The following is a 26,646-nucleotide window of genomic DNA, read 5'->3' as shown; positions in this document are numbered from 1 at the left end:
ATATATATATATATATATATATATATATATATATATGCAGGTCTTTTTAAAGCTTTTTTGTCAATTTAATGCAGTTTTACATTCAGCTAATAGATTTAGAAGCACTGACAGGTGAGCTGAAGTACACAGTTTATTTATGAAATTAAACACTATTTTATATGTTTAAGATTAGAAAAAAATAATTTTGGGAGTAAGGATGAGCTAAAAATTTGGATATGTCTTTATAAAGCTAAATAGTAACAATGAACGACCTAACAATCGTCAAATAGATGAATGTTGCTTTTCATGCCAGCGTTTGAGACTAATCATCTTGACAAACAATAAAGTTATAGCTGTTATGGTCAAACTTTTGAAAATTACTTACAATCTTAGAGTGCTCAGAGTATGTGTTGGGAATGACTCTCAACTACCGCCACATCAAACTTTAGCTCAATATCAGCATCTTTATGTTAGTTATTTTATTAACTCTGGACTTCATCTATAATTGGAGCTACCTCAAAATATAAGCCTTTGTACATTTGAGTTAATTGATTATTTCCTAAAAGTTTCATTAAAATATGTCCAGTGGTTCATGAAATATTTTGCTAACAAACAAACAGAGTTTATTGAGTCTTATAGCTAATGCTCAAGTTTTAAGTTAAAATCTTGCACAATGTGTAATGAATTAATTTGTGTTGCGAATGACTCTCAGCTTCAAGGTTGCCAAACTTTATCTCAATGCCTGTACAAATTAATAACTTATATCTACGTTTGTGTTTTTTAGGTTCAGCCGGCTGTGGCGGCAGTCTTGAATCACATTGGGTCCAAATGTTAAAAAACTTGTAGAAGTGCATGCATTGATTAATTTTTGAAAGTTTCATTAAAATCCGTCAAGCTGTTTATGAGATATTTTGCTAACAGACTCGAGATACCTAATGGCTAAATATAGTGACAGGTTTGTGTCTAGTCATAACAATAAACTGAAACTAAAACGTGAAATACCAAATAAACTAAAAACTCTCTGAACATTTATTTTTTTATTATCTTTTTTAACTTCTGCTTGGTGTCTGCAGCATGTCTGGACGTGTCCGCGCCTCCACCTGCCTCCATCACAGCTGCTGTGTCTCTTTAAAAGGCGATCCCATGCGCAGGATCCAGGGGGGGGGGGGGGGGGGGGGGGAGGCAGGTCCTTGATCGAGTCGCATGCGTACAGTGTGTGTGCGTGCGTAAGAGCGCGTCTATTCGTGTGTGAGAGTAGTAAACGCAGAGTGAGGTGGCAGTCCGTCTTAATCCACATCGACCTGCTCACGCGCGCATCTTTATCTTTATTCGTCTTCATGTGTCGGAGCGGCGTGGAAAGACAACATGGCATGTGCGCGTGGAGGTGGACCGTCCCGGATCTGATCCGTGCTTGTCTTTGTGTTGCCTCTGAGTAAGGTAATTCATTTAAAGTAGATCTTCAGGGGAGGGGGGGTGTATTTCTCTGAGACTTATGTTCGCCAGTGGGCGGATTCAGATCTTTTTTTTATGCTTTTGAAGATTTGTGTTGTGCTTCCAGATTTTGCTCAGTTTGAACCACATGCACGTTACTTTTATCTCCTCAACAGGCGTTCATTACAAAGTGGCTCGTGGGACTTGGCTGCTGTTGAGCAGCAACAAAAAGGACGTGCGCGCGCGTTCATGGGGACGCGACTTTGACAGCTCCTCAGTCTCCAGTCTTGTAAGTTTCTCAGCGGCCGACCGTGTCTGGAGATCATCATCATCATCATCATCACCCATCATCATCGTCGTTCGTCGTCATGGCGGAGGCTTCGCTCCCAGACGCACTCCCGGACCTGAACGTGGTCATCGACCCGGACTTCGAGCCCCAGAAGCGGCCCAGGTCGTGCACCTGGCCGCTGCCGCGACCGGATTCGAGCGCGGTGAAACCGGAGAACAACGACATCATCCCGGAGGAGGAGGATGATGATGAGGGCGCCGCGGGCATCCGTGTCCGTGGCTCCGGGGCGGCTGCGGAGGACCAGAGCGGCAGCGGCAGCCCCGTCGCCGACGGACCGTTCGCTTCCCCCGGTCAGGACAGCGGAGGCTCCCCGCTCTCCGCGCACTCCCCTCCGGCCGCCTTGGGCGCTCTGACTCCCGGCAGCTTGGCCGCCGCGCAGACCCCGAGGAAAGCGTCCTCCCGTCGCAACGCCTGGGGGAATCTGTCCTACGCGGACCTGATCACCAAAGCCATCGAGAGCTCACCGGAGAAGAGACTGACCCTGTCCCAGATCTACGACTGGATGGTCCGATCCATCCCTTACTTCAAGGACAAAGGTGACAGCAACAGCTCTGCAGGATGGAAGGTAAGAACCTCTCCATGCAGCAGCCCGCCCCCCCTCCTTCCTCCACAAAAACAAAAACAAAAAGCATGTGGCTTCCAGAAACAGGCAGTCACGCTCACACTGCCATGTCTCCCCTGATTTACAGCTTGTGTTTGGGAAATGTGGCGCACATTATGCCTCATTATCATACTAATTAAAATTACCGAGCGATAATCAGAAGAAAAATGAGGGAAAGGTGCACCCACATTATACGTTTTTCTTGTGCATGAGATGGAATATTCCATGCACACATGATTGTGAAGGTTTGCGAACTGCTCTCGTGATCTGTGTCAGAATCGTTTTGCAGTATCTTCATGCACCTTGATGAAGCATGCTGTGGCTTCAGGGCTTGAAGTGGAGCAAAACAGACGGAACAGGTTTGTCTGGAAAGGAGGTGGCCTATTTTAAGTGTTGCAAACCTGTCTGAAAATGCTCAGACTGATACAATTACATAAGACAGCTACTGAGCAGCAGCTCATCTATTAATGGACTGACTGTAAACAGAATGATTTCACTGGGAAGCAGTGTGGGAAAATGTGGACTCTGGTAGGGTTTTTCTTTATTTTTAAACTCCGAAACACAACCGTGGTTTAGCGGTTCTTGTGAGATTGAGATTAAATTACAACTCTGCTGTGGTGTACAAGTTAAATGTTCGATTCACACATAAGGACAAAGCTTTGGCCTCCTTCCCATTTGTTATGCAAACCTTGGCAACGAGTTAGTCCCTTATAGGGCAGGTAGGCAGCTGCCAAGGTTGTTGATCCTTGCATGGGGGGGGGGGGGGGGGTTACATAACAACTGGGTGGCCCTGGGTTTGAGTAAAGCTTCTTTTTAAAGGCATTGATCTGGTCAACAACAAATGGTAGCTGTGAAAAAAGAGCAGGAGGTTGGCACAAAAGGTCAAAGATCAGAGATTAACACTCGTTCGAAGCTGAAATCTTAGTCCCATAGGGTGTTGGGCCATATTTTATCAGGCCTTCTCAAGTTCAGTTATGTGATACGCTTCAGTGAAGGTTTTGTGTGGAGCCCCCTGCAAGTCAAGGCCGGGTTTACTGTCACCATGCGGGCTTATTACTCTAGGAATTCTGGGCATGTCCGTGGTTTAGTGTTACTCATGCCCTGGTCTATAAATCTGAGGTGGAGCTCACAACCTGTGCCCTCTAGGAAGACTTTCTTTTCAGGACCGGCCTTCTCTAAACACAAAGCTTTGTGCTGCGTTTCAGTTCAGATTCTTCAGGATGAAGTGTTCAATCAAGCTGTGTCATATTGGAGAAATAGTTTCATTCTGACGGCACTATCGAGCTAATGACAAGTCTGAACGTACCAAGATCAAAGTCTTATCGGTTACCGTCTTAAACCTAACAAAAATAGTTATTTGGAAGTGCAAATACCAGCAGTAGCAGCTAGCTGAAGCACTTTCAGCAGGAATATCATAATATTTCTTCTAGAATAACTTCTTCTGTCGGCTGTTCCCATTTCGGGTTACAACAGCGAGCCATCCTCGTCCATCACATTCTGTCCTGTACGTCCTCTGTCCTCACTCCAACTACCTCCATGTCCTCTCTAACTGCATCCATAAATATCCTCTTTATTTTTCCTGGCAGCTGCATTTCTAAAATCCTTCTACCAATATACCCACTGTCCCTCCTCTGGACATGTCCAAACCATTTCAGTCTGGCCTTTGTAACTTTATCTTCCAGTTGTTCAACCTGTGCTGTTTCTCTGACGATCTCATTCCTAATCTTATCCATCCTTGTCACTCAACATCTTCATTTGTGCCACTTCCAGTTCTGTCTCATGTCTTTTTGTCAACGTCACTGTCTCCAAACTGTACAACATAGCTGGTCTCATCACTGCATTGTAAACTTTTCCTTTGACCTTTGTTGCCACCTCTCGTAGAATAACTGTAAAATCGGAAATTGACATCACAGTGAAAGTTTATAAAATAGTGTTCACGCAAAATCTTTTAAGATTAGACGTATTTTAAAATCAGCAATACACTTTAGTCTTAGACTTGCTCATGCTAACTGTTAGCTCATCAATCGCAAACGCTTTTTAGGTCTGTATTTCACAAGCTAAGTTTTAGCAACAAAACTTCATGAAAGCAGAAAACTAAAAAAACAGCCAATCATTTTGACATGCAGGCTCTGCAACAGGACTGTTCCAGAGCACCACTTAGGCTCCTTTTCTCTCTTGGAGACTTTTAAAGTTTGAGCACCTACAGTTTCAAGCAGCAAGGGCACGTCTGCTGAAGAGATTTGCTAAACAAATCCTGGTAACTCCCCTGGGTTTTTCTAGAACGATCTCAACTACGTCATTCTTCTTCATATTAGTCAGCCATCCATTAACCCCGCGAGAAGTAGGTTAAGATGACCGACAATAACACTGTTATCAACTTAGATCGTTTATAACCAGGGAAAGGATAGGCCGAGGATAGAAACAAACATCCTAGTTCTTAAACAAACAGGATTAAATGTGCTGTCTGCTATAGCTTCTATAGTTGGATTATTTCTTGTAATTAAATTTCAAGATCACATGTTTTATTTTTAACATTGTTCTCTTATGACTGTGCCTTTTCAGACGTCAAGCGATTCAGGTATTTTGTCTCCACCTGTGGGAGAGAATGATGCACCTGAAACCATAAAGTGTCATAGAAACTAATGATCTACAGACTGAAACAAGTTCTCCTGCATTTATGATGCAGGGATTCTTGATTTCAGTCAGTGGGGAAGCTGTTGCAGCCTGGAAATTTACAAAACCCTTTGAGTGTCAGAATAAAATAGGATTAAGGTGCACCTGTCTGTGTGCAATAGGCTGTTTGACTTGAACCATGTGCTTTAGAGTTATTCAATCCAGCTGGAACGCACTCTCAGAGTCACCCTTTACAAGCCAAGATGTAGTTATGTCACTTTAGAGGTAAAGAGATTTCAGCGGTGGCTCAGAACAACAGAAGTGGTACATATACTATAGCACAATTCTCCACTTGTGCTTTTAAACCCGCCTTACAGAATACATTCCAGCACAGACATGCTCAGACATATTCCATTCAGAGCGTCGGTCTGGTCATGTTCAGTCTTATCGCCAAGGACCGTAAAAATCTGCATAGGTCTAAAATTAGCCCTGCTGACTAGAATCCTTCCATAAGATTACATAAATCTTTACCTCACTTCAAGCCGCAACAAGTAGAGTGATCATCACGTCTTTGTAGTTCAGCTGTACCAAAGTTCTTGAGTAATTAATGATCATTAGCTGGTGCTGTTCTTTACTGAAAGAAAAAACAGGTTCATGCATGGAACAACTGCACCCTTGGCTGCTCACAGATTATTAAAAACATCCAACCTACTCTTGGCACTTTTGCCCCCTTCTGACTGCTTCTGGGGGCGTATCAGAAATGCAACTCTTTATAATTATTCTAGATCATCATGTACCATGCTAAAAGGGTTGATTTTTATAAAGGATGCAAAGAAGAATCTGTATTTACTGTTGTTATTATAACGGAACAAATACAATATAAATGTGAAGCTGAAACTTCAGCTGAAGTGAGATGACTGGCTGCTAAGTTCTAAAATGTTGGAGAAAATTACCACAAGAAAAAAAAAAAAAGAAGTGCTGGGGTGGGAGGGAGAGGGTCAGAGTGAGCTTGCAGTTGTGTGTGTGTGTGTGTGTGTCTGCACGCTAAACGCAATCAAAACACCAGATAGATCTGGTAATGTGCCATGCAGGAGTAACTGGACCAAAAAGGCAATAAAAACAGGAGTGGTTGGAGAATGGTGGTGGTGCGGGGCAGAAAGAGGGAAGAGAATGAAATGGAGGAGGTGGACGTGGGGGGTAAATTAAGAAGCTTTGCTCTAAATTGGTGTATTACATCCACCCTCCGGCTGTGATTCCCAGTGGAGGAGTTTTCAGGCTAAAGGGGTGATGAGTGATGTGAACCCACCTGCTCCAGGCAGAGAAAACCTCCAGGTCCTGTTCTACTTCCATTTCCAACCAGTATTTTTATTCCCCTCTTTAAAAGGGTTGTGGAGCTTTATTCTGTTTAAATTGCCATCAAAAAGTTGACCTGTGGTCCACAAACACAATGGCTCTTAAATTGTAAAAGCTGGGATATTTTTCAGATTAATTCTATATCAAGGATGGACAAAGGCCTATGTCACAACAATCTTTTAATGTATTTTTTCTGAAAAATATCAGTTTCTAGTAACGTCTGCATCCACACAAAAACACTGAAAATGACCCCAAAGGCTGCAGTAACCATGCCTAGCCTATATTTAACGCTGTAATGCTTTCACGACCAAAAACAGGAAACAAGGCGTGGAGCATGAGCTTACACACTGTTAATTGTAAATACAAAAGAAGAATAACCTACCCTTGGGTAGGTTGCATTTTGTCCATCATGAATATGCAACAGTGGTGTTTCAAGAGTCTTTCCCCCCATTTACATGAAATATCACTTTGGAACTTCTAATATGCTGTTTTCATTTGAATTGTTTCCATGTGGATACAATACATAAAAAACTAGTGTTTTCATCAAACACCATTCCCTCGTAAAGGAATGATACCATATGTTTTGGTTCATCTACCACATCAAGTCTTGAGTTAACCTTTTAACCATCAGCTTCTCTGTTTTTGAGTTACAGAGAACCCAAAGAGATGTTTCCTGTTCATGCAGCTTTACATGTATCGTATGATAGAACATGCCAATCTAGACAGCATCTCTATAGTGTTTTTCCAGTCTCCTTGACCCCTGAAAGCCCTTTCAAATCACCAGTGTACACACACTCTCTAACCTATGTGCTGATTTGGAACAACTCGCAATTCAGTGTCTTGCTCAAAGACACTTGGTCGGGGAAGCCACCAACCTTATGATCGTCAGATAACCACTCATCCACCCACTCATCCACCCACAGCCTCTTAAGTGTCTGATAGATTGACATAAAAAAAAGTTACAATGAACTTTTCTACTTAGATGTCCAAAGTTGGCCCACGGATTGACTGAAATGTATTTGTAAATTTAAGTTGGAAAATTCTAGCATATTGAAATGGAAATAAAACCCACATTTTCCACAAGATTTTGGTGACGATGGGTAGCGACAGCTGGCTTATGGTTCATTGGGAAGGTGTTGGCTGAACTTGTGGTCAGTGCTCATTGCTTTCACTCGCTTACTTTAGAAAGGTCTGAAAACTATGTGAAGGGTATTTATGTTTGTATTAAACTTAAATATAAGTTAATAAATTAGCTTTATATTCAGGTGCAACACTTGTTGTTCACAGTCACTGTTGTAATTATCAGCTGTTTTTTTTTCTTCCAAATATCCTGAAAGCTCAAAGTTAGTAATAACACAAATACTATGAATATTAATGATGTTTTTATGTATTGAATTGTTTTCATCTCTACTGAGTAAAAACTTAAATTAGGTCACTTCTTTCAGACGTTACAAAGTATGCACGAGGACATATTTAGTCAGAATCTGTTGGCAAAACAGGCAGAAATAAGCACATTTTCAGATTTTCTTTTGTTTTTGTTAAATACAAAATGTTTGTCAAAAAAAGGAAAAGTCGTAAAATTCCTTGATTTTTTTTCCCCCCTCCTCTTTCTTGCCGCCCACGTCAAATTTAGCACGATCTGTTCTCCTGAAAGACGCTTCTCAATTATTCAGAGCTCCTGGGATGAATTCAGATCACTGTATTAATTTTTAAGAGCCTGTTCTTGGCCAAAGGCTAACCCTCCTTTTCACAGAGTCTGTGTCTTTCCTTCATTTTCACCTAACTCTGTTTTGTCCCCCCCCCCCCCCCACCCCTTCTCTTTGCTCTCCCTCCATCCCTGAATATTTTCCTGCCAGCTCCCTCATTTGTCTGAATGTAAAACACTCTTGTAGGCAAAAAGCCGTTTCCTTGTAACTTGGCTTTTGCTGCTCCGAAGCGCGACTCCTGAAATCTGTTGGAGGCAGGCTCTAATGAAAGAAGATGCATCTTTTGGCTTTTTTTCTTCTTCTTCTCATTACAAAGAAAGACTAGGAGGAAGCACCCTTCTCAAAAAGTCCATATTTTCAGATAAAGCTTAGAAAGGCTGTTCAGTCATGGCTTTTCATTGAGTGTTTTGTGTGGTAAACAGACAAAGCGGCTGCCTGCACATGCCCAGCCCATGATAACATCTAAAATCCAAACAATTGTGTCCAACACACTGATTGGAGGCTAAAAATAGGGGCTGGGTTTCAAATGAAGTTTTTGCTCGGTGTGCATTAGGTGTAAATCTTGCAAAGCAAAACAATAAAAAATAGGGGGTTAGACAAAGACGTTCAGTGCCATAAAACCACATGGTCGTTTATTTTCAGCTGCTGCCGAAGGCGAGAGGTGGTGACGTTTTTACCTGCGCTTGCGTGTGTGCTCATTTGTTGTGTCAGCAAAAATATGTCAAGAACCAGAAAATAAATTTTAATGACACTCTCAGAACGCAATCATCAGGTGTGCTTCTACAAAAGATGAGTCAGTCCCATGCAAGATGGCCACCACGGCTAAGCAAACTTAGGAAACACTAAAATGGCTATAACTTTGGTCCATTTTACAGACACTGAGCTAAAATTTGATGTGGTTGTAGCTGAGCATAACCCACAACATATACTTTGAGCTGTACGCATCGCATGCCATCATTTGCATGAACCTTGGGTATTAATTATATGTTAGTAAAATATTACATGTGGGATTTTATTTAAACTCTCAAAAATTAATCACTGAATAACTACCGGTATTTAACATTTGGAGTCAACCTAATTCAAGATGGCTGCCACAGATAATCAACATTTTCTAACACTAAAATGACTATAACTCAGTCAGCTTTAAAGATATGGAGCTACATTTTGGTGTGGTAGTAGCTGACAGCTATTCCCAACACTTAGTCTAAGCTCTACCCCTTTTTTGCTTCAAACGTTGCCACTAACTGTTGGAGTCAACTCTATTTGCCTTTTAGCAAAATATGATGTGAACCAGTGGATAGATTTTAGGTTAACTCTCGGAACTTAAATCGTGAAATTCAAATCTAAATCTTATTAATATTAGGAGTCAGTCTAATCCAAGATGGCTGCCACAGCTAATCAAACATATTTTAACACAAAGACGCTCATCGTCATATACAAGATTTATACACAGTCAACTATAACCTTGTTTTTTCTCAGCGTAAAATGATTTTTGTTTGAAACTCTGGCATGAAAAATGGTGGGTCTAAATCTTGTATATGACTGTGAAAAGCTAGGCCTTTAATTTACTTCATTTTTTTTTCATATGTGATCATATTGATAAAGAATTTAAGATGAGATTTGTTAAGAAATCAGGTCTCTCTTGTAAATGAGTCCTCAAGGCTCAATGGGCTTAACCTGTCTAAATAAAGGTTGAATGAAAAAAAAAAGAATTTAACACAAGCAACATTTTTATGTTAAACTTTAAAGTTGCTCATGTCAGAGGAAAAAAAAACCAAACTAAATCTTGCTGAATGATGTTTTATTATCTTTCCAGAACTTGTTGAATAACCACCATTTCTGATGTTGCTATCAAAGCAACCCTCACGCCACCCGCAAGGCATTTGCTCAGCAGTTTTTGTTACATCAGATTACACTGATCTTCTCCACCTGCTGGTGCAAAAAAACAACTCTCATGTTTTAGCCAGATAACTGGAGCAAAGTATGCTGAAGTGGTGTAAATTATCCGCTAAAAATAAAAGCCCCAAAAATGTGGCACAGTTGCACAGTTTAGCATAACACGGTGGTGTGTTATTTTTTCATCTGCTGGTTGGAGGCAGGGTTAAGTGTCCCGTTGTTTCCTTGAAAGCCTGACTTGCATTCCTCTCTGCTTTAGGCATGCTCTGGAGCTGACCCCACACTTTGACCTTCCTTAAGAAAATCTAAAATAAAGGGTTATGTAATTTTTTTGACACAAGTTAAACATTTACTGCAAAACAACTTCAAAGACTTACTGGTTGCTTGGCTCTAACAATAATAATAATTAAAAAATAACTTGTAGGAAACCAGTAAAAACACCCACCCCCGCAGCCTTGGCTCAGTTTTCTGTCTAGATGTGCAAACTTACAGCTGGTTGTAGCTACGAGGTAGAGGTGAAACGGTAAAATCAGCATTCCAGCAGATTTACCAAAGAGTTTTCTTTATTCTTTACAGGCGTACTTCAACCTTCTGTGTGTTATAGCAAACAAGTGAATGAGCCCGATTAAAATATATTTTTCTCCTTTCAGCTGCAGAACATCTGACTCGACAACAAGGACAGGTTTATACAAGTCAATAAAACTGTTAATGACAAATTAATGGATTATTACACCTCGACTTTTAAACATTTTCCCGTGTTCATACATACATATGCCTTTGTTGACAGGACAAGCTAGGTGAAGGGGGGGTTAACTTATCTCTATAGCAACTTATTACATGTCAACCTGGTTTGGGGGGACGACATGCAGTTTGGTCGACAGCTGATAACAGCGTGACCCAGTGAACCCATCATCGCTCTGCGTATTCACACCCACTCGTGCGCAGTCAGCTTGCACATACCTCCCACTCTGCCTTTGCCTCTCAGCGTCCCTGATAACCACATTGCAGCTGATTTGGGCCCCTGTAATCGACTCCTTTCACCACCGCACAGGCCAGCATACCATTGCCTGTCGCTGTATTTTTATACGTGGTGACACATTTTTTTTAACACCGGCCGTCATGGCTTTAATGAGAGTCTCCTATATTGATCAGAAGTCGTCGTCTCTGCATATAGCACGGCAACGCGTCTCTCGGCTTTTAAAGTTTAATTTGTTTTCTCCTGAGCTCGTCTCTTTCAATTACACCACTCCACTGATGTGGCGTCACAGAGTCTGCAGAGGACGAACTGAGCTACTATTCCTGATTAACATTTAATTGACTTCAGTTAAAGCTTTCTGTGTCGTAGGAGCAAAGTAGAATAGAAGAAGATGATGAGGGGAATGGCCAAGAATGCTGCTGACATAAAAGAGAGTGGGAAAAAAAATCACTCTCATAGACCCGTTTGTGATGCTCTCACTCAGTTTCAGATTATCTGCTATTCTCGTACATCCCCTCCCCCCACATCACCTCTTACCTCTCAATCCACTCACAGCCCCTCCTTCCCAGAAAGGGGTTAGTGCAGATTGATGACAGCAGATTAAACCCAGATTACGTTAGATTAAGCGCTTTGGAAGGCACAGTCGCAGCTAAATTAAGATAACCCACCTCGTGTGTATGTGTGTGTTTGCAAATGTGTGATGCAGAATTAAACACTTCTAAGGTTGAGTGATGTATGATTACTGTCGCAGTCAGACTAGTGCCATTTGTTGTGTCATTGTTGGAACCGATGACGAATGTGTTGATGACAGCACAAAGGAAAAACGCAGGTTTGTCACGTAATAAAATCTGTGACGTTGTCAAGAAACAGCTTGTTTTGTATCAATTCTGCAAAATTTTTTTTTCGTTTAAAAAGTGTTAAAATGTTTTTATTTTTATCATCCACTGCCAGAAAAAAAAACAGCATTTGTTGGTCTGTTAGCAAAAGATCTCATGAACCACAGAACACATTTTTTGGAAAAGCTCAGATCACGACTTTCATAACTACTAAACATTTAGAGTAATTTTGATTAAAGATGGTTCAGGTTAGGTGTTTTTGTCATATGCTAAATCAACACAAAGTCAACAATGCAATGAAATGCTCAAGACGAGAAGAACCGTCTGGACTCGTCCAAAAAAAACAACAACAAATACAAAAGCATGCGAACAAAATTAAAAAAACAAGACGCCCAAAGTGACAAAGAAATAAATCTACAGCAGCATGGTCCTATTAGCAGAATGGTTTTGATGGCAGTGAGGTTATCTTAGCAACATGTTCCAGTTAGCAGCATGATACTGTTAGCTGTGTGGTTCGGTTAGAAGCTAGGTTTCTTGTAGCAACATGGTCCCGTTGGCACCATGGTACTGTTAGCGGTAGGGCTGGACGATATGGTCAAAACTTTTATCACAATATATGTCTTAATTTCGGTCAATAACGATATAATTTGATATCGATATAAACAATATAAAAGCCTCAGAAAAACTACAAACTATACACATAAATTAATGTTCACATTTTATTTGTATTTAGCCTTCAAAAAAATTGAAATCACTGTCAAATAAACATAAAATTCTCAACTTTGTCAATATTAATAGTTTTTTAACTTTAAACAACAACTTTAAAATTGACAGCATTGAAATTCGTTGCTAATGAAATAAAATTTTGGGGTGTCGTTATTGATGATAAGCTGACATGGAAATCTCATGTAAAATACTTAAAAATAAAAATAACAATCAATTGCATTACTGTATAAAGTAAAAGAGTTTCTGAATGACAAAGCTTTGTATATATTGTATAATGTAATAATTGCTCCATGTTTAATCTATTGTAATGAAGTTTGGGGAAAAGCATGCAAAACAATTACAAATCCTATTTTTATTTTACAAAAAAGAGCTATAAGAATTATTAGTAGTATGAAGTGCTATGGTCACCCAACAAATATATTATTTCATCAGTTGGAATTATTAAAATGTTATGATTTGGTTGAATATAGTATTTTATTTTTGTATAAATCTCAAAAATATTAGCCCCAAATATTCAATTAAAATTTATAAAAATAACCTTAAGGGAATGGAAATGTTTGTAAAATCTCCATTTAGAACTAGTGTGAAGGAGCTGTGTTGTAATTCAGGGAACAGGATTATAGAATTGTCTTGATATCACCATAAAAATTTCTAAAACAATTTATATGTTTAAAAAGATGATTAAGTTAAAGTTGTTGGGAACGTATAGTACCAGGTGAAGGACACCTGAAGTTTTATTGTTTTCAGTTTGAAGATTGTTCAAGTCAAGGTTGTTGTTTGTTTGTAGTTATTTTGTATTTTTTTTAAATTAGGGGCAGATAAGAATATTTTTTTCTTCTTTCTACAACCTTTTCATTCAACGTTCTTTTTTTCCTTTCTGATGAATTTGTTTTATTTTAAATGAATGAATAAACGATAAAAACAAACAAAAGAAACATGCAGCGCTGGGGGTGTTTCAGGGACACGTTGGCTCAAACTTTTATTGTGCTTCATCTTGTGACTCATCATATTCTGTCAAGTGGAACAAGTTAGATGCTCCAACCGCAAGTTAGAACGACTCTCCGTCACATTTTGCAGCACACTGATTGAAACCTGCAGTTTATCGGATCTTAGAAAGCCGAACCACTTCCAAACCAGCAAATTAGTCTTTTCTCTCTTATCAGTGATGTCATCTGCTTTCTCTTCGCTTGTGAAAGCTTGTTCAGTCACATTCTGACGATCATGGGCACTCATTTTGAAGCGAAAACTTAACGCGCGTTGGATATTAGCCTAGCTTAGCCTGCTCCCACTAACGCCTTCTGGACTTGAGCTCTGCGTAACATCTACGTCACCACGCACTTACGTAGTTGTGTCGCACCCTTTTCTGTCCGGGTTGAAACTGCTGCTTCAACCCGGTTATTGAATAAAAGTATATCGCGAGATATATCGATATCGAATTATTGTCCAGCTCTAGTTAGCGGTATGATTTGGTTAGTGGTGTGGTCTTGTTAGCAGGTCTTGTTAGCAGGTCCCATTAGCAGCATGATAACAACGACTGCAGCAGTTGCCCTCCCAGACTGCCCTCCAGAACCATGTCTGGTAGACGGAGAACATCCAAGGTTTCCACATGGAACCGAACAGGTCCGTAGAGTTCGGTCCATGCAGACAGATGGAGGCTCTTGGAGACAGCCACCGTGACAGGCTGGAGCCTGAGCCCCAGGCTGAAAGGACTGAACCAGGATGGCACAATGGCAAGGCAGCAACACAGAAAACTCCACAAGTGCATCGTGGTCATACCTGTACCGTGGGTGTGCAATGTAGGCGCAAAAAAGTTCAAACAAAAGCCACAGGAACAAAAAAGATTGAGCTTAAGTTGAGCTCCCGTTATTGCTACCATTCTGCAGTGCATGTCAGAGTCACATGATGCTGATGGCTGTCACAGCTAATCCATTTTCTTGAATCCATCCACAAAATGGCTATAACTCAGTAACTCTGTTATTGTGATACAACATATATTCAGAGCTAGCAAACATCATGAGATCTTTGTTTAAAACTTTGGCATGCAAATTGGTGCTAATATGCATTCTATTTTTTACTGAAATTACCAAGAAATTTACTCTGCTGCATTAGCCTGTGAAGGGGAATGCCTCAGAAACCTTAAACGTGCAAGAATCAATTTAAATCTAAGTTTTGCATTTGCTAACAAAAATGCTGCTAGCTATAGCACTCTTTATAAGGAGGACAAAATTCAAATTTACATAACTCGGATCAAATCTTCACCTATGTTTGTTTGTGTACATGCTAGCATTAGCATTATAGCTTAGCCAGGAGGAAGCATAAACATTACCAGTTAGCAATCATGTGAGTCATTGCTTTGAAAGTAGAACATAACATATTTACTGTTTTAAAAGTCCAGTTTTGGTACAGACCATGCTGCTTTGAATGGCAAGTGAGAAAATGAATGCAGTTGTGAAAATTATAAGCAGTCTCCCAAACATAAACAAGGAATTAAACACTGCGTGATAACAAATGTGTTTCAGTTGATTATTCAAACAAAACGGAGCTCGAGGGACTAATGTTTTACATCATTATGAAGTATTCTGAAGCAAATGTTGGAACCATTATTCAAAATAAATATAGGTGGATTACCGGCTGTGATAATTAATCCAAAAAGGACCAAAGTGTTAACACTTTTGCCAAAGACAGCGTTCAGTTTTGGATGCTCTGCAGACCTGGAGCTGCGAGTGGAAGCTCTCCAACCACTGAGACGACACTCCCAGATTTGATAAGCGAAGTCTGAGTGCCATCAAACAGCCGTCCTTCCTCCAACCACCTGTTCAGCCCCCAGCCTTTCTGTGTGGACACAGGATTCTCTTGTCCTTGTGAAATCCTTTAGGTTGGAGCTGCACATGCATGGCGTGCTAGTGTCTGGTATGAATTTGCACTGCCTCAGATGTGTTGCTGTGCACATTGCGGGCTCCAATGTTCCATGTCGTCCACGCTTCATTAAAATGGGAGAATTCTGTTTGCAGTTCTTTTTGGGGATCTTATAATAGTTCCCATCATGTTCCCACAGCTACTACTTTCAACACAAATGTGTGTGTCTGTGGGTTTTGAGGCCTCCTCGGATGCAAGTAGCTCACAGTACAAATCTCACTCTGTGAAGTCACAACTCAAGCCCCTGATTGCTGCTGAAACACAAAGACAAAGGTTGATGGCAGCTGTTGTGTTGGTATGAAACAATTCGTGTGCTCATGTGGTGATTACATCTGAGTTTGTTTAAACCCTTTTCACCCAAACACATAAGGATTTTTTTGTTTGTTTATCTTGTGTAATTTATGGTTTTCACAAGCATGAAATGCCAGGAGGGTTTTGTATTTTTATTTGCATGCTCGCCTGAGAAGCTGGACTGGGAGGGTGTAGAGAAACATGCAATGGATAGAATTTCAATTAGACATTTTTCCCCCAAGAAGGCCTTTAAAAGATCTAGTCCATATGTTTTGGGGCAGTGTAAGTGAAACATTGTGGTGGCTTTAGTCATACCACATAATTTTTTACATATTATCTTGCAGTTTTTATGTTTTATACCCAATAATTCCTAATTTATTGACTAGTTTGTGACATAAATCCAATTCAGAGTTATCCTATCCTTTTTGTTTAACTCCATTTCACCAACAAGATGAGTCTCTAAAGTATATTGAAGTGTTCATGGTGGTTCGCACGTGAGTTACAGAAGCTCAGTGTTCTTGCTTGATTTTTTTGAACATGCTCAAAAAATGTACAACAAAGTTTCTCTCAATAAAAGTTGCTGTGCTGAGGTGTCAGTCACAGTTTTTTTTTATTGTCATTCGCACCACATGTGGTACATGTGGTGGAACGAGATTGTGTACTCAAGGTCCCAGTTACATCCAGCAATAAAATGTAAAAGAAAAACAGCAATAAGATCTAAGATATGAACTAAGAAAATATTAACTAAAAATATGCTAAGCACTAGTAGCATAAAAACAATACGCTGAACAGCAGCATGAACATGAGTTTGTGTGAGCAGATGAGCACAAATGAACACAACATCATGATGTGATTTTTCACAGTGATTATCCTGGTTAGAGATTCATGAGTCTAACAGCCTCAGGGTAGAAGCTGTTCCTCAGTCTGGTGGTTCTGCACTTAATGCTCCTTAACCTCCTTCCTGAGGGGAGCGGTGCAAAAAGTGTGTGCTGGGTGAGTGGGGTCCTTCCTGATGCAGGTGGCCCTCTTCCTGCATCTAGAGTTGTAGATGTCTGTGATGGTGGGGAGACTGACTCCAACAGACTTCTGTCAATTCAATTCAATTCAAAAATACTTTATTAATCCCAGAGGGAAATTATTTGTTGTAGTAACTCGTTGTCCTCATTTCATTAAGAGATGTTATAGATGCTGATGGCTGTAGACAGGAAGGATCTCTTGTAAAGGTCCATCCCACAGTGGATCCTAAGAAACTGGCTGCAGATGCTGTCCTATCCATCCACCCAGACTCGGCTGACCTCTCAGTTCCCCCTGTGTCTGTAGGACCGCCTGAATGCCAGGCAGAACTCCTCCCAGAGCGATGGCCACTCCTCCCAGTAGTCTGCCGAGCTCCTCGTCGCTGTGGAGAGCCAACTGTAGGTGCCGAGGGACAATCCTGTCCTTCCACTGTCATGAGCCATGTTTCCTGCTAGTTCCAGGATCTCAGTGGTCAGGCACTTGAGCACAGCTGACAGGTAGATGAGAATGCATCCACAGAACATCCTTTTCAACTCACTTGAGATTTGGGGCTGTAGCTGAGATATTATTTGAACTTTTGAGATGTTAATCAGCTGCTGGTTGTAGAAAACAGCCTTGTTGCCATGGTTACACATCATAACAAATGTCCAAAACTAAAAAAGTTTCAGTAAAAATCCTTCCAGCTGCACAGCATCTGATACCAGAGGAAACAATCGTCCAAAAAAATGTGACTTACATCCAGAAAAAGAGGAATTAAAGTTTCCAAAAGCAAAATCTCAGAATGAAAGTAACAGAGCTGCTCCAACATGCAGCCACCTTGAGCGGCGCAATTCTAGAAACAAGACCCCATCTCAAATTATTTTCTGTTTCAACTCTTCAGCTGTATTATGACACCTGGATGCAAAAATAGCCCTGAATGTCCAGGTCTAAAACCCACAACTTGGCAAATAACAATATTAAATAAAAATAAGAAAAAAAATGGTCCAAACTTTCCTATTTTTGTTTTAAAATTATGCCCATTAAATTATAAATGAGAGGGAAACTGCCAAGTTGGATAAAATGTGGATAAATATGGGGAACTAGATAACACTTATGGTCTAGAATACAGTTTTGCAAGTTGTGCACACAATAACCTGTGATTTTTAAAAACTGGTCTTAACCCCACCCCCCAGCTGCCTGGCTAACTGGTTGCTTTACCAAAACACTAAGAATTCAGTAGGACTGCAACTGAAAATGTTCCCTTTTCTCAGTTATAAGTCACCAACTAGCTTCCGACAATTGCAGGTCAGTGAGATAATTCTCTGACTCACATTTAAAATACACGTTGGCTTTGAAGAGCTTTCCTTCTTCTTTTTGTTTCTTCCCTCCAGTTTCCTTATCTCTTATCATTTACGAGACCTTGGTAAACCTTTGTGTACGCCAAGATTTTATGAGGAAGATATGTTTGATAAGGCACAGAAGACATACCTGCGCAACACAGGTTCATATAAAAAGAAGGCACCAACGTGTGCTGATGGTGCACAAACCTGACGTTGTCTTAGGGCAAAATGTTTTAGGAACAACTTACTTTATTTGCAAAATGGTTATAGAGTTGAATGAGCAAAGACTCTTGCAAAGGAATTCAGCTCTTTTAAGGCTTGCTTTCAGCCTTAAAGGCAAAATTTGCTGAGTTAGTGAAACACGATGCAAGGGTTGTGGGAAGTTGTATCTACCTTTAGCTGACATAAGGAAATAGAATTTGACCAATGGCCCTGAAACCCAGAGGGAAAAGTTTCTCTGAGACCCTTTCCCCCACTGAACGATCGTCAGTTGGAATCTGTGCAGCTGCTTGATTTTTACCATCTCTTGTCAACCCTTCTGTTCTGCCCTTCTGAACTCTGAGGTCTAAAATTGAGATGTTACATCGAGGATAAGCCAAGCAGTTTGTCCTTGACTTCTGTGAAACCTTAGTTCGGAATCATGAACTTATGTCAACAAGATAAGCTGCAGTACTCCCTGTTCTTTCTGCATCTGTATCACCTTAACAAGTCTATTTGATGTAAATTTACAACCTTATGGACTGTACATACAGTACATAGAAAGTTGAGCATATGTAGACACTAAATGCAGCATTAACAGAACCACATGCATATCTGAGGTCCACATTCATGTAAGCAGTATATCCGTTTACTAGGATTGCAGCAGACTTCCCAAATGTTCCTGAGTGATTACTGGTTGTCTAGATGTATGATCTGAATCATTTTTGATGACCTCAGATCATTATTTTGCACATGGTCGTAAGAAAACCAGAAATGCTTAAAAGGATGTTTACTTTTCTGCAAGAAATATTCCTAAAGGGGACTCAAGAGAGCTGCGTGTTGTTTTTTGTTAGTAATATTATAATGTGGACGATTTATAAAATTTCAAAGTGCTGCATTGTATTTTGTAGTAGATTTATGTTCAGCTCTTTTTATTTATCTCTCAACACCCCCATGTCAGTTGTTTAGTCTAATTCAAGCAACTGTATCGGGAGAATACCCATTTTTGTGTTTCTCTTCTGTGTGTTTCTTTGCTTATGAGGGCATGAAATTGCCCCAAAGCCCTAAGCCACACTGGGTACTCAGAAATAGAGCCTTTTTTTTCCCTGTTAACACACACGTTCACCCAGTCCTTACATCAACTTCTATGGTGGTGTTTTGGATTATCTTACTTGCACCTGCGTACTAAAAACTGCTGGGTTAAAAACACTTTGTAACCCATCGCAGGGTCAAAACTGGACCGAGCCAATCTCTAGTAGTTTTAACTCAGCAAGTTTGGGTTATGAATTTGAGCATACTGGATAAAGTTTTCTACTCGCAAACTGTTAAAATGACATTGCACTGAAGCTACTAAAAGTTAGTTAAACATAACAACCCAAAATTTGAGTTATTAAATAATGCTTGTGTTGATGCTAGCTGGCGCTAACAACTATTAGCATCAGCTTCCTAGCCCAAAATCAAGGTTATTTTAGGAACCCAAACTCACCGTATCCTAAAGTTATCAACAAAGTCTGCCGGGTTAAACATATTACACTTTCTTTTCATGAACTTACGTTTACTTATTCAATCATAAAGCAGAGGTTCAGTCAGGTCAAAACAGGTAAAGTTCTGGCTTTAAATAGTGAACTCTGGAAAATGACAAGGCTCATCTCCGACCCAACCACTGGGTCAAATCTGTTGTCTCAGTATATGGTCAATTCAAACCAACCTATGACCCAACAGCTTTCACCCAGCAATTGGGTTAAAGAAATAACCTAACCGAGAACTCTTTGAACTGCTTTGAAATCCGACAGGATTAACAAGCTAATGGCTAGTCCAAGCAGAGCTGGTACCAAAATAGCTTGTTGTCATCTTAAAACAGCTCCGATCTAGAAAAACAAATTGTGATTCATGCAAACACTATCGAACAGTGGAGTCTGCACACTTGGAGGGTAACAAAGTATTAATTTATATTCATTGTGTACATGCACACAGACTACAGTCTGTGAAACATTCAGCACATTTCTGATATCCATGCTCTTCTCTGAAGTCTGTAAGTGTAGGAGCTCTCATGAAGTAAGGGCTTTGTTCTCACTCTGACTATATAACCATGTAAGAGTGTACTACTGTACACAGAGGGACTGGAGAAACGCAGAGGAAACCCTGGTCTCAGCTGCTGTACATTTTCCCCCAGAGAAATCCTCTCATTCCTCTCACACACACGCACAGACACACACTTTCCTCTTTGTGAGGCCTTCAGGCCACCGTGACGAGTTAAGCTGAGGAGAGCAAGAGTTAAGGAGAAGAAAGTGGGCCCCTCGCCTTCTGCTTTTCTCCTCCTCTTGTTCCTTCGTTCTTCTGGGGGATGGGTACGTACAGTGTTGGAACTCGTGATCTGGCTGGAGTCAAGGGAGCCAGACAGTGTGTGCAGACCCACCCTGTTACACTGTGGCCATCTTTTATAAAGTGACTACACACTAAGGGCAGCTGCTTGGATGGAAGATTAGAGGGATTTTTTTTAATCCACCAAGAAAAAACTGCATGTAAATGGCATTACTGTTATATAAACTGTAAATGGTTTCATTTTAGGGTTGTTTCAGGGACCAGATTTTAAGATTTATTTATTTATTTTTTGCTGACTTCTAAAGGCTTTTATACACCAAGCTATCAAGGACTGTAGGAGTCTCTCACCTTTGTTTTTTTGGTGGGTAACCATTGTCAGTCCAGTCAGTTTGTTTTAGTGCTTAAGATGTTGAATAGAAACCTGATCTGTCAGTAAGAGAAGGCCCTCAGAATTGCCGCTCGGCGTAGCAAACGACTGCCTGAGTATGGAGTGACGGCAGAAAGCAAATGACTAAATCAATATGTCACACACATTCTCCCCTCTTTTTTCATCTTCTAAAACATGCAACATGTTTTACAAGAACATGGCCATTTGAAGTGAAAAAACCCAACTGATAACTATGATTCAAAGGACACTGGTTCTGTGTTTTCCAAACTGTTTTTGCTTTTCATCACTCCAGTTTTCGCTTTGTCTTATTGAATAAATGTTTAGATGCACGCATGCATTTTAGCCCCCTGAAAGTGCAGCATGCTGGATTACCAATTCATGCCAATCCATAATCCATGCCATACTCACTTCTCCCCCTGGGAGCACTCTGCTATATTGCAGCGATCAGACTGGAGGGTCGCACCAGCCATCAGCCATTCTTATTTTCACCATGCTGTATAATTATCTCAGACCCCACAGACTAGAGAGCTTTAGCAGGTTGAGTGCAGATTGTTTCAAGTAGACAAGTCAATATTGGTCAGGAATCCATTTTCATATGCCCACTTGAGTAAATGTGTGCATTATTCATGAACTCCCATCATCACTGATAGGCTCAGCTGTCCAGTAAAGAAGAGAGGAAGGACCATAATATACTTTTGAATTGCTAGCTCAGTTGTGGAAGCTGTATGCGACATTATTCCTTTAAATGTAGGTTAGTGTGCCTTCTTGCTGCCTCCATTTCTTTCCCTTAAGTCTGCTTTTCTAAGCTGTTTTGTATTTTCTCGCTTGTGGCAAACTTCTTCCTATTCCTCTTCCCCTTTTGTCTTCTTTTAAAGCATTACAGCAAAACTGGGTCGCACAAAAAAAGAATAGAAACAGAACTGTATTATCAGCTGTATGTTGTGCATAACCGCAGTCTAAATGCTTGCATAAGCTTTTTAAGGCTGCAGGTTGAACTTTTCATTTTTTGCTTCTGCAAGGGATGCCCTCCTCCTCTCTGCGGTGGCATCAAACTTTCAAAGGTATTGAGCGCGTGTGGGCGTGTGAGAATAATCTTATTATGTCTATATTTTGTCTCTAGACTGCATTTAGATGAGCTTGTGGTTTCTGCTATCATTTGCAACTGGAGATTTCCAAAATGATCTATGAATATTGCACTTTTCTATATTTTTCATTAGAAGAATGTCCACATAGTTGCACATTTTCCCAACATTCAGGGAAAAACAGTTGAAATAAAATTAGCATTCCTTGAAGGCATGCATATTACCTAAAATCTTGCATGCAATTGTTTTAAGCAAAAATCTTGTGTGATCTGTCAGCCCTCATAGTATTTTTGGTTAATGACTCTTGGTTATTACCACCAAATTTTAGCTTAATATCTGTGAAATTGACGAAGTCACATACTTTTTTCCCCCTAAGGTTAATTAGCTGTGATAGCCACAGCTTTAATGAATTTGAACAGTCCCTTATCCTCACCCCATAGGCCAAACGGGATCCACTCCTTGGGATAAAGTAGCCCACGAGCCACCAGTTGATGATCCGTCTGCAGTTTTGATAATGTAAACATAAACACTAAAACTTGTTACATTAGCAGATGGAACCCCTGAGTTGTAATTAAAGCAACTGATAGACTTCCCAGTTCTTGTTTGCATTCACAAATATGTATACATCTTGATTCATGCAGTTTGTAGGAAAAAAAATCTAAGAATTATGGTGATTTTTATTTTATTTTTGACATATTAAGGTGGCTTGTGTTAGAGTATGAAATTAGAGCAAAGACTTTTGGCTCTGAATTTTTTTTAACTGTAGGTTTCAGGTCAGAGAAGCAACAGGACAAATATGAGCCACTCTTTAGCATTAACCAGTGTTAGCCTTCCTTTATCTGTCTGCAGCTGTACAAGACACAGAGCAAACAAGGAAAGATGAACCTATATTTCTACCTGTCTAAGCTGTTCTCCATCTATTTTTTCTTTCCCTTTCAGTCTCCTTTTTTTTGTTCATTTTCAGTCCCTCGTCTGTCACCCCCTTCTCTATCTTCTCGCTCATTCTCTCTGCTGCTGTACAATCAGTAAAAACTGTATGGAGACAGTAAAAGAGCTCAGCAAAGGGTGGCCGACGCCATTGGCTGACAAGCACTCCACCCCCACTTGTGATTGGCTGCAGACCTCAGCATAGGATTCAATCAGCTGGGTGGAAGTGTATGTAGGTCAGTGAGTAGTGATGTGAGCCATCTCTCTCTCTTTCTCTTTCTCGCTCTGTTCCCCTCCTCCACTAGCTTGGTTTGGCGAAACCCGGCTGTTGTGTTTTTTGGCCACGCTCCAGACCTCAAACTCAGACTAGAAGCCTGAGAGGAAAGGCAGAGTGAGGCAGGGAGGTTAAAAGGAGGAGGTGAAGTTGAAGCAGTGAGGAAAAAGGAAGAGGGCAAAAGTGCGTAGGTGGGGGAAGGTGACGATTTAACATCAAGTGCCCGTAGTGTTTGTCAGAAACCTGAAGATCTGTCTGTGTTAAATACAGTAATGGAAGAGATGGAGTAAAGTGGGCATGATGAGACCACAACTGATGGAAGTGTACAGATAAATTATTTTCTACTTTTTAGACTGTTTATGAGTTAAAAAAACAGTCTTCTGCTCATCCTCACCGTGTCGCATGACTACAAGCAGTTTCATCTATTTCGATATTTCATCCGTCAGCTTGTGGGCACAGAAGTCTCTTAAATATGTATGGAAATCCTGCCACAGCTGCCTCAACGTGTCCTGTCTGAGCCTTTTCACTGAGTGCATCGCCTAAGGAGTAGCCAGCCTGCCACTTTTGTGCTCATCTATGCCAGTGAATAATTTACGCTAACCCAGATTCTTGTACAATGTTTACTCTACACCATACTAAAAAAAAGAAGGTCCCGCAGACTCTTGAGTAGCACAAGCACCCACCGTAAGTAGTGCTCCCAAGGCGTCGCCCATAGTCGACTAAGCCAGACAAGCAGACTGTGAAAAGCAGACAAAATAAAGTCTTGTACACTTCACTTTACTACTCCCTCTGCACCCGTGCCTGTCTGCATACTTCACATTAAAAGTGCCTCGGAGCTGTCTGTGCTCCCTGCAGCCCTCCTTCCTCATGCCTGTTCGTCTCTGCACATCTCAGCCTTCTCACTCCCTGCACTTTCTTTTATTAGAAACCCACTGCAGAGTACAGTAAAACCCACGGCCCTGCCCACACGAAGCTAAGCACATTCTTTCCTGTCTCGCTTCACTCCTTATTTCCTTTTTAAAAATTCTTAAATCTTGATTTGGTGCTTTTCGCCCTGCCCTAGCGCTGAACTTATTCTGATGAGTGTTGGCAATTCTTAACCATCCACAGACTGGCTTTAACCTAACTTTACCCTCTTACTCATCACACTGCTGACCCACTTAGAGCACAGCGGCACGCCAGATGGGATTACTCCAGGGCATGCTGGGAAAAATAAGCTAAAAACAACCATATACAACACATACTAAACAGTATGTGTTGGAATTGCTTACTCAAACTCTACTTATTCAGACAGTAAAATGCAGTTTGCCTTTGTACCGTTCAGTAGTCACACAGGTTTTTCCAGTGATGTCCTTACATTACCTACAGAAAACCATACCTGGAAACAGTCACATCTTATCAGCTACATTTCTGAAAAGCTTCTGCAAAATCCTATTTCTGCCACGTAATCAAATTTACTTTACTAAATCTTGCTCTTGTTAAAATACTACAGTTCAATTCAATTCAGTTTATTTATATAGCGCCAAGTCACAACAGAAGTCATCTTAGGGCACTGAATACAGTCATACTGATAATACTTTCATGTATGCACATAAAATTTGAAGTCAGCGCTAGTTAGCCTAGCTTGTGTTAGCTTAATTGAGCTAATCTTAGCATGACCAGAAACAAGACAAAGCATTGTATCTTCTTTAATACCTCTGTTTATGACCCCAAAAATGTGTATAAATGAGTAATTGTCCTGTAATTTGTTTAAGCAAAAAGGTTTGAGATGTTAGTGAATTTTAGAGGTTTTGTGACAGTAAACACACAGTGATTGTAAATTACTGACACTGCACAAAACGTGAAGAAACCAAAGTTGAACTCGGAACAGACATGCATAATAAATTATTATTATTATTATTATTATTCAAATTGAAATCTTGAGATTTGAGAAATGCACAGCTCAGCTTTTTCCACCTTCCTGATCTTGTGACTAAATGAGCAAGCGAACGACAGACCGTCCAACTAATGCAACAATACCACATCCCCTTTTGAGCTGCTTATTTTTGTCCTTTTGAGACTGCACGTGCCACACCAAAATGTAACCGAGGAAAGGTCAGCGTGTGAATTAAAGGGGTTAAAGCTGCACCCTAAGACAGACACCTCAAGCTGTTGCAAAGGTTACTAATTGCCTTTTTTTTGTCTCATTTCTTGTTGTCATCATAGTTTTTGTAATTGAAGACTGAAATTACATGAACTTGCTGCATGTTAAAGCTTCACAAGGAAAGTTTATTGTCATTACTGTGTACATTTAGGTCAGAGCATTGTCAGTGTAAGGGGTATTTTTCAGGAGATCAAAGTATTTTTCCCCACGTGCCTTGACAATGTATTGAGCCTTACAGAAGAGGCTTGTTCGTCTAAAAAGTCTGTCAGCAGCAGCACTTTCTTTCTCCCTGTTTTTTCTCTCATTTACAAGGCCGTCTCACACAACCTCCAAAGGATTATCAGACACACCCCTTTCAGAAGCGCTCAGCCTTAAACCTCCACCATGTACGTTGCGTGCATGCAAGCTTACGTTTCAGCACTTTCTACCCATTCTGTCTCCTCTGAGAAGAGAAAGTGTATAGGAGGGAAAAACATAAAAGGAGATGGAAGAAGAGGAGCTGGGAGAAGGAGGGGTGGACTGAGTGATTGCTGCTCCCCAGTACAAACGGGGAGGAAAAGAGAGTGGAGTTCTGGCCTGCAGCCAACTACTGCCACCACGCAGCTTTTGTGTGGAGGTTTGACTTCGGAGAGACCTTTCAGAGAGGGAAGAAAAGAGGTGGGAGATGACAGAGAAATATAAAAGCTGGCAAAGATGAAGCATCAGAAAGAGAAAAAAGAAAGGGGGAAATGAGGAATGGGAGGGGATTTTCAACCAAATGAGACAGTCATAGACCGTTCTGCTGTTATATCCTTCTCATCATAGCCCAATAGCATTCATTGCAAAATATCATTTTACCTACAGGTAACAACTTAAGATAACTTTATTGTTTGTGATTGGAGATGATTGCCTGATTCAGCATTCAACAACTGATTTAAATTTTTTTTTTTTTTTTTTAGTGTGTCCATGATGGAGCATACGTGCACAAACGTAAAACCCTAAAAAGAAAACTTAGTTGCTTTGTTGTTGCTAAATGTGAATACAAAGTATTACATGTTCAGACAAGCACTCTTTAGGAGAGAGACTGAGGTGATGCAGTGAGAAATGTGTACGCTCTTCACCTGTTTTTCTGTATTGTCTTGGACAATACAACACGCCAGCGGATGTAAGGAAATTCCAGTCTAACATGGAAGCAGTGCTTGTTGTGTTTGTGTCTTTATGGACCATACAGTTAAACCGTGAGGGTCTCAAAGAACCTGGACAAAGAGAGGAATGAAGGGCCTCTTGTGACCCTGCTGAACTCTGTTACCTACATATTCAACCCCAC

General features: G+C 40.5%; 1 protein-coding gene across 1 annotated transcript in view; it reads left to right on the top strand.

Annotated features, from left to right (window-relative positions):
• Window positions 1–1,199: 1,199 nt before the first annotated feature.
• foxo3b (forkhead box O3b) overlaps window positions 1,200–26,646 on the top strand; it is a 47,865-nt gene continuing 22,418 nt past the window's right edge. The window contains exons 1-2 of the mRNA XM_037685876.1: window positions 1,200–1,416; window positions 1,587–2,324. Coding sequence (XP_037541804.1) covers window positions 1,779–2,324 — 546 coding nt within the window. The 5' untranslated portion in view covers window positions 1,200–1,416; window positions 1,587–1,778. The remainder of the gene's footprint in view (window positions 1,417–1,586; window positions 2,325–26,646) is intronic.

The sequence above is a fragment of the Nematolebias whitei genome, chromosome 12 (assembly GCF_014905685.2).
Source record: "Nematolebias whitei isolate Nwh7 chromosome 12, NemWhi1, whole genome shotgun sequence".
Classification (NCBI taxonomy): Eukaryota; Metazoa; Chordata; class Actinopteri; order Cyprinodontiformes; family Rivulidae; genus Nematolebias; species Nematolebias whitei.
This window is presented reverse-complemented; position numbering and strand designations above follow the sequence as displayed.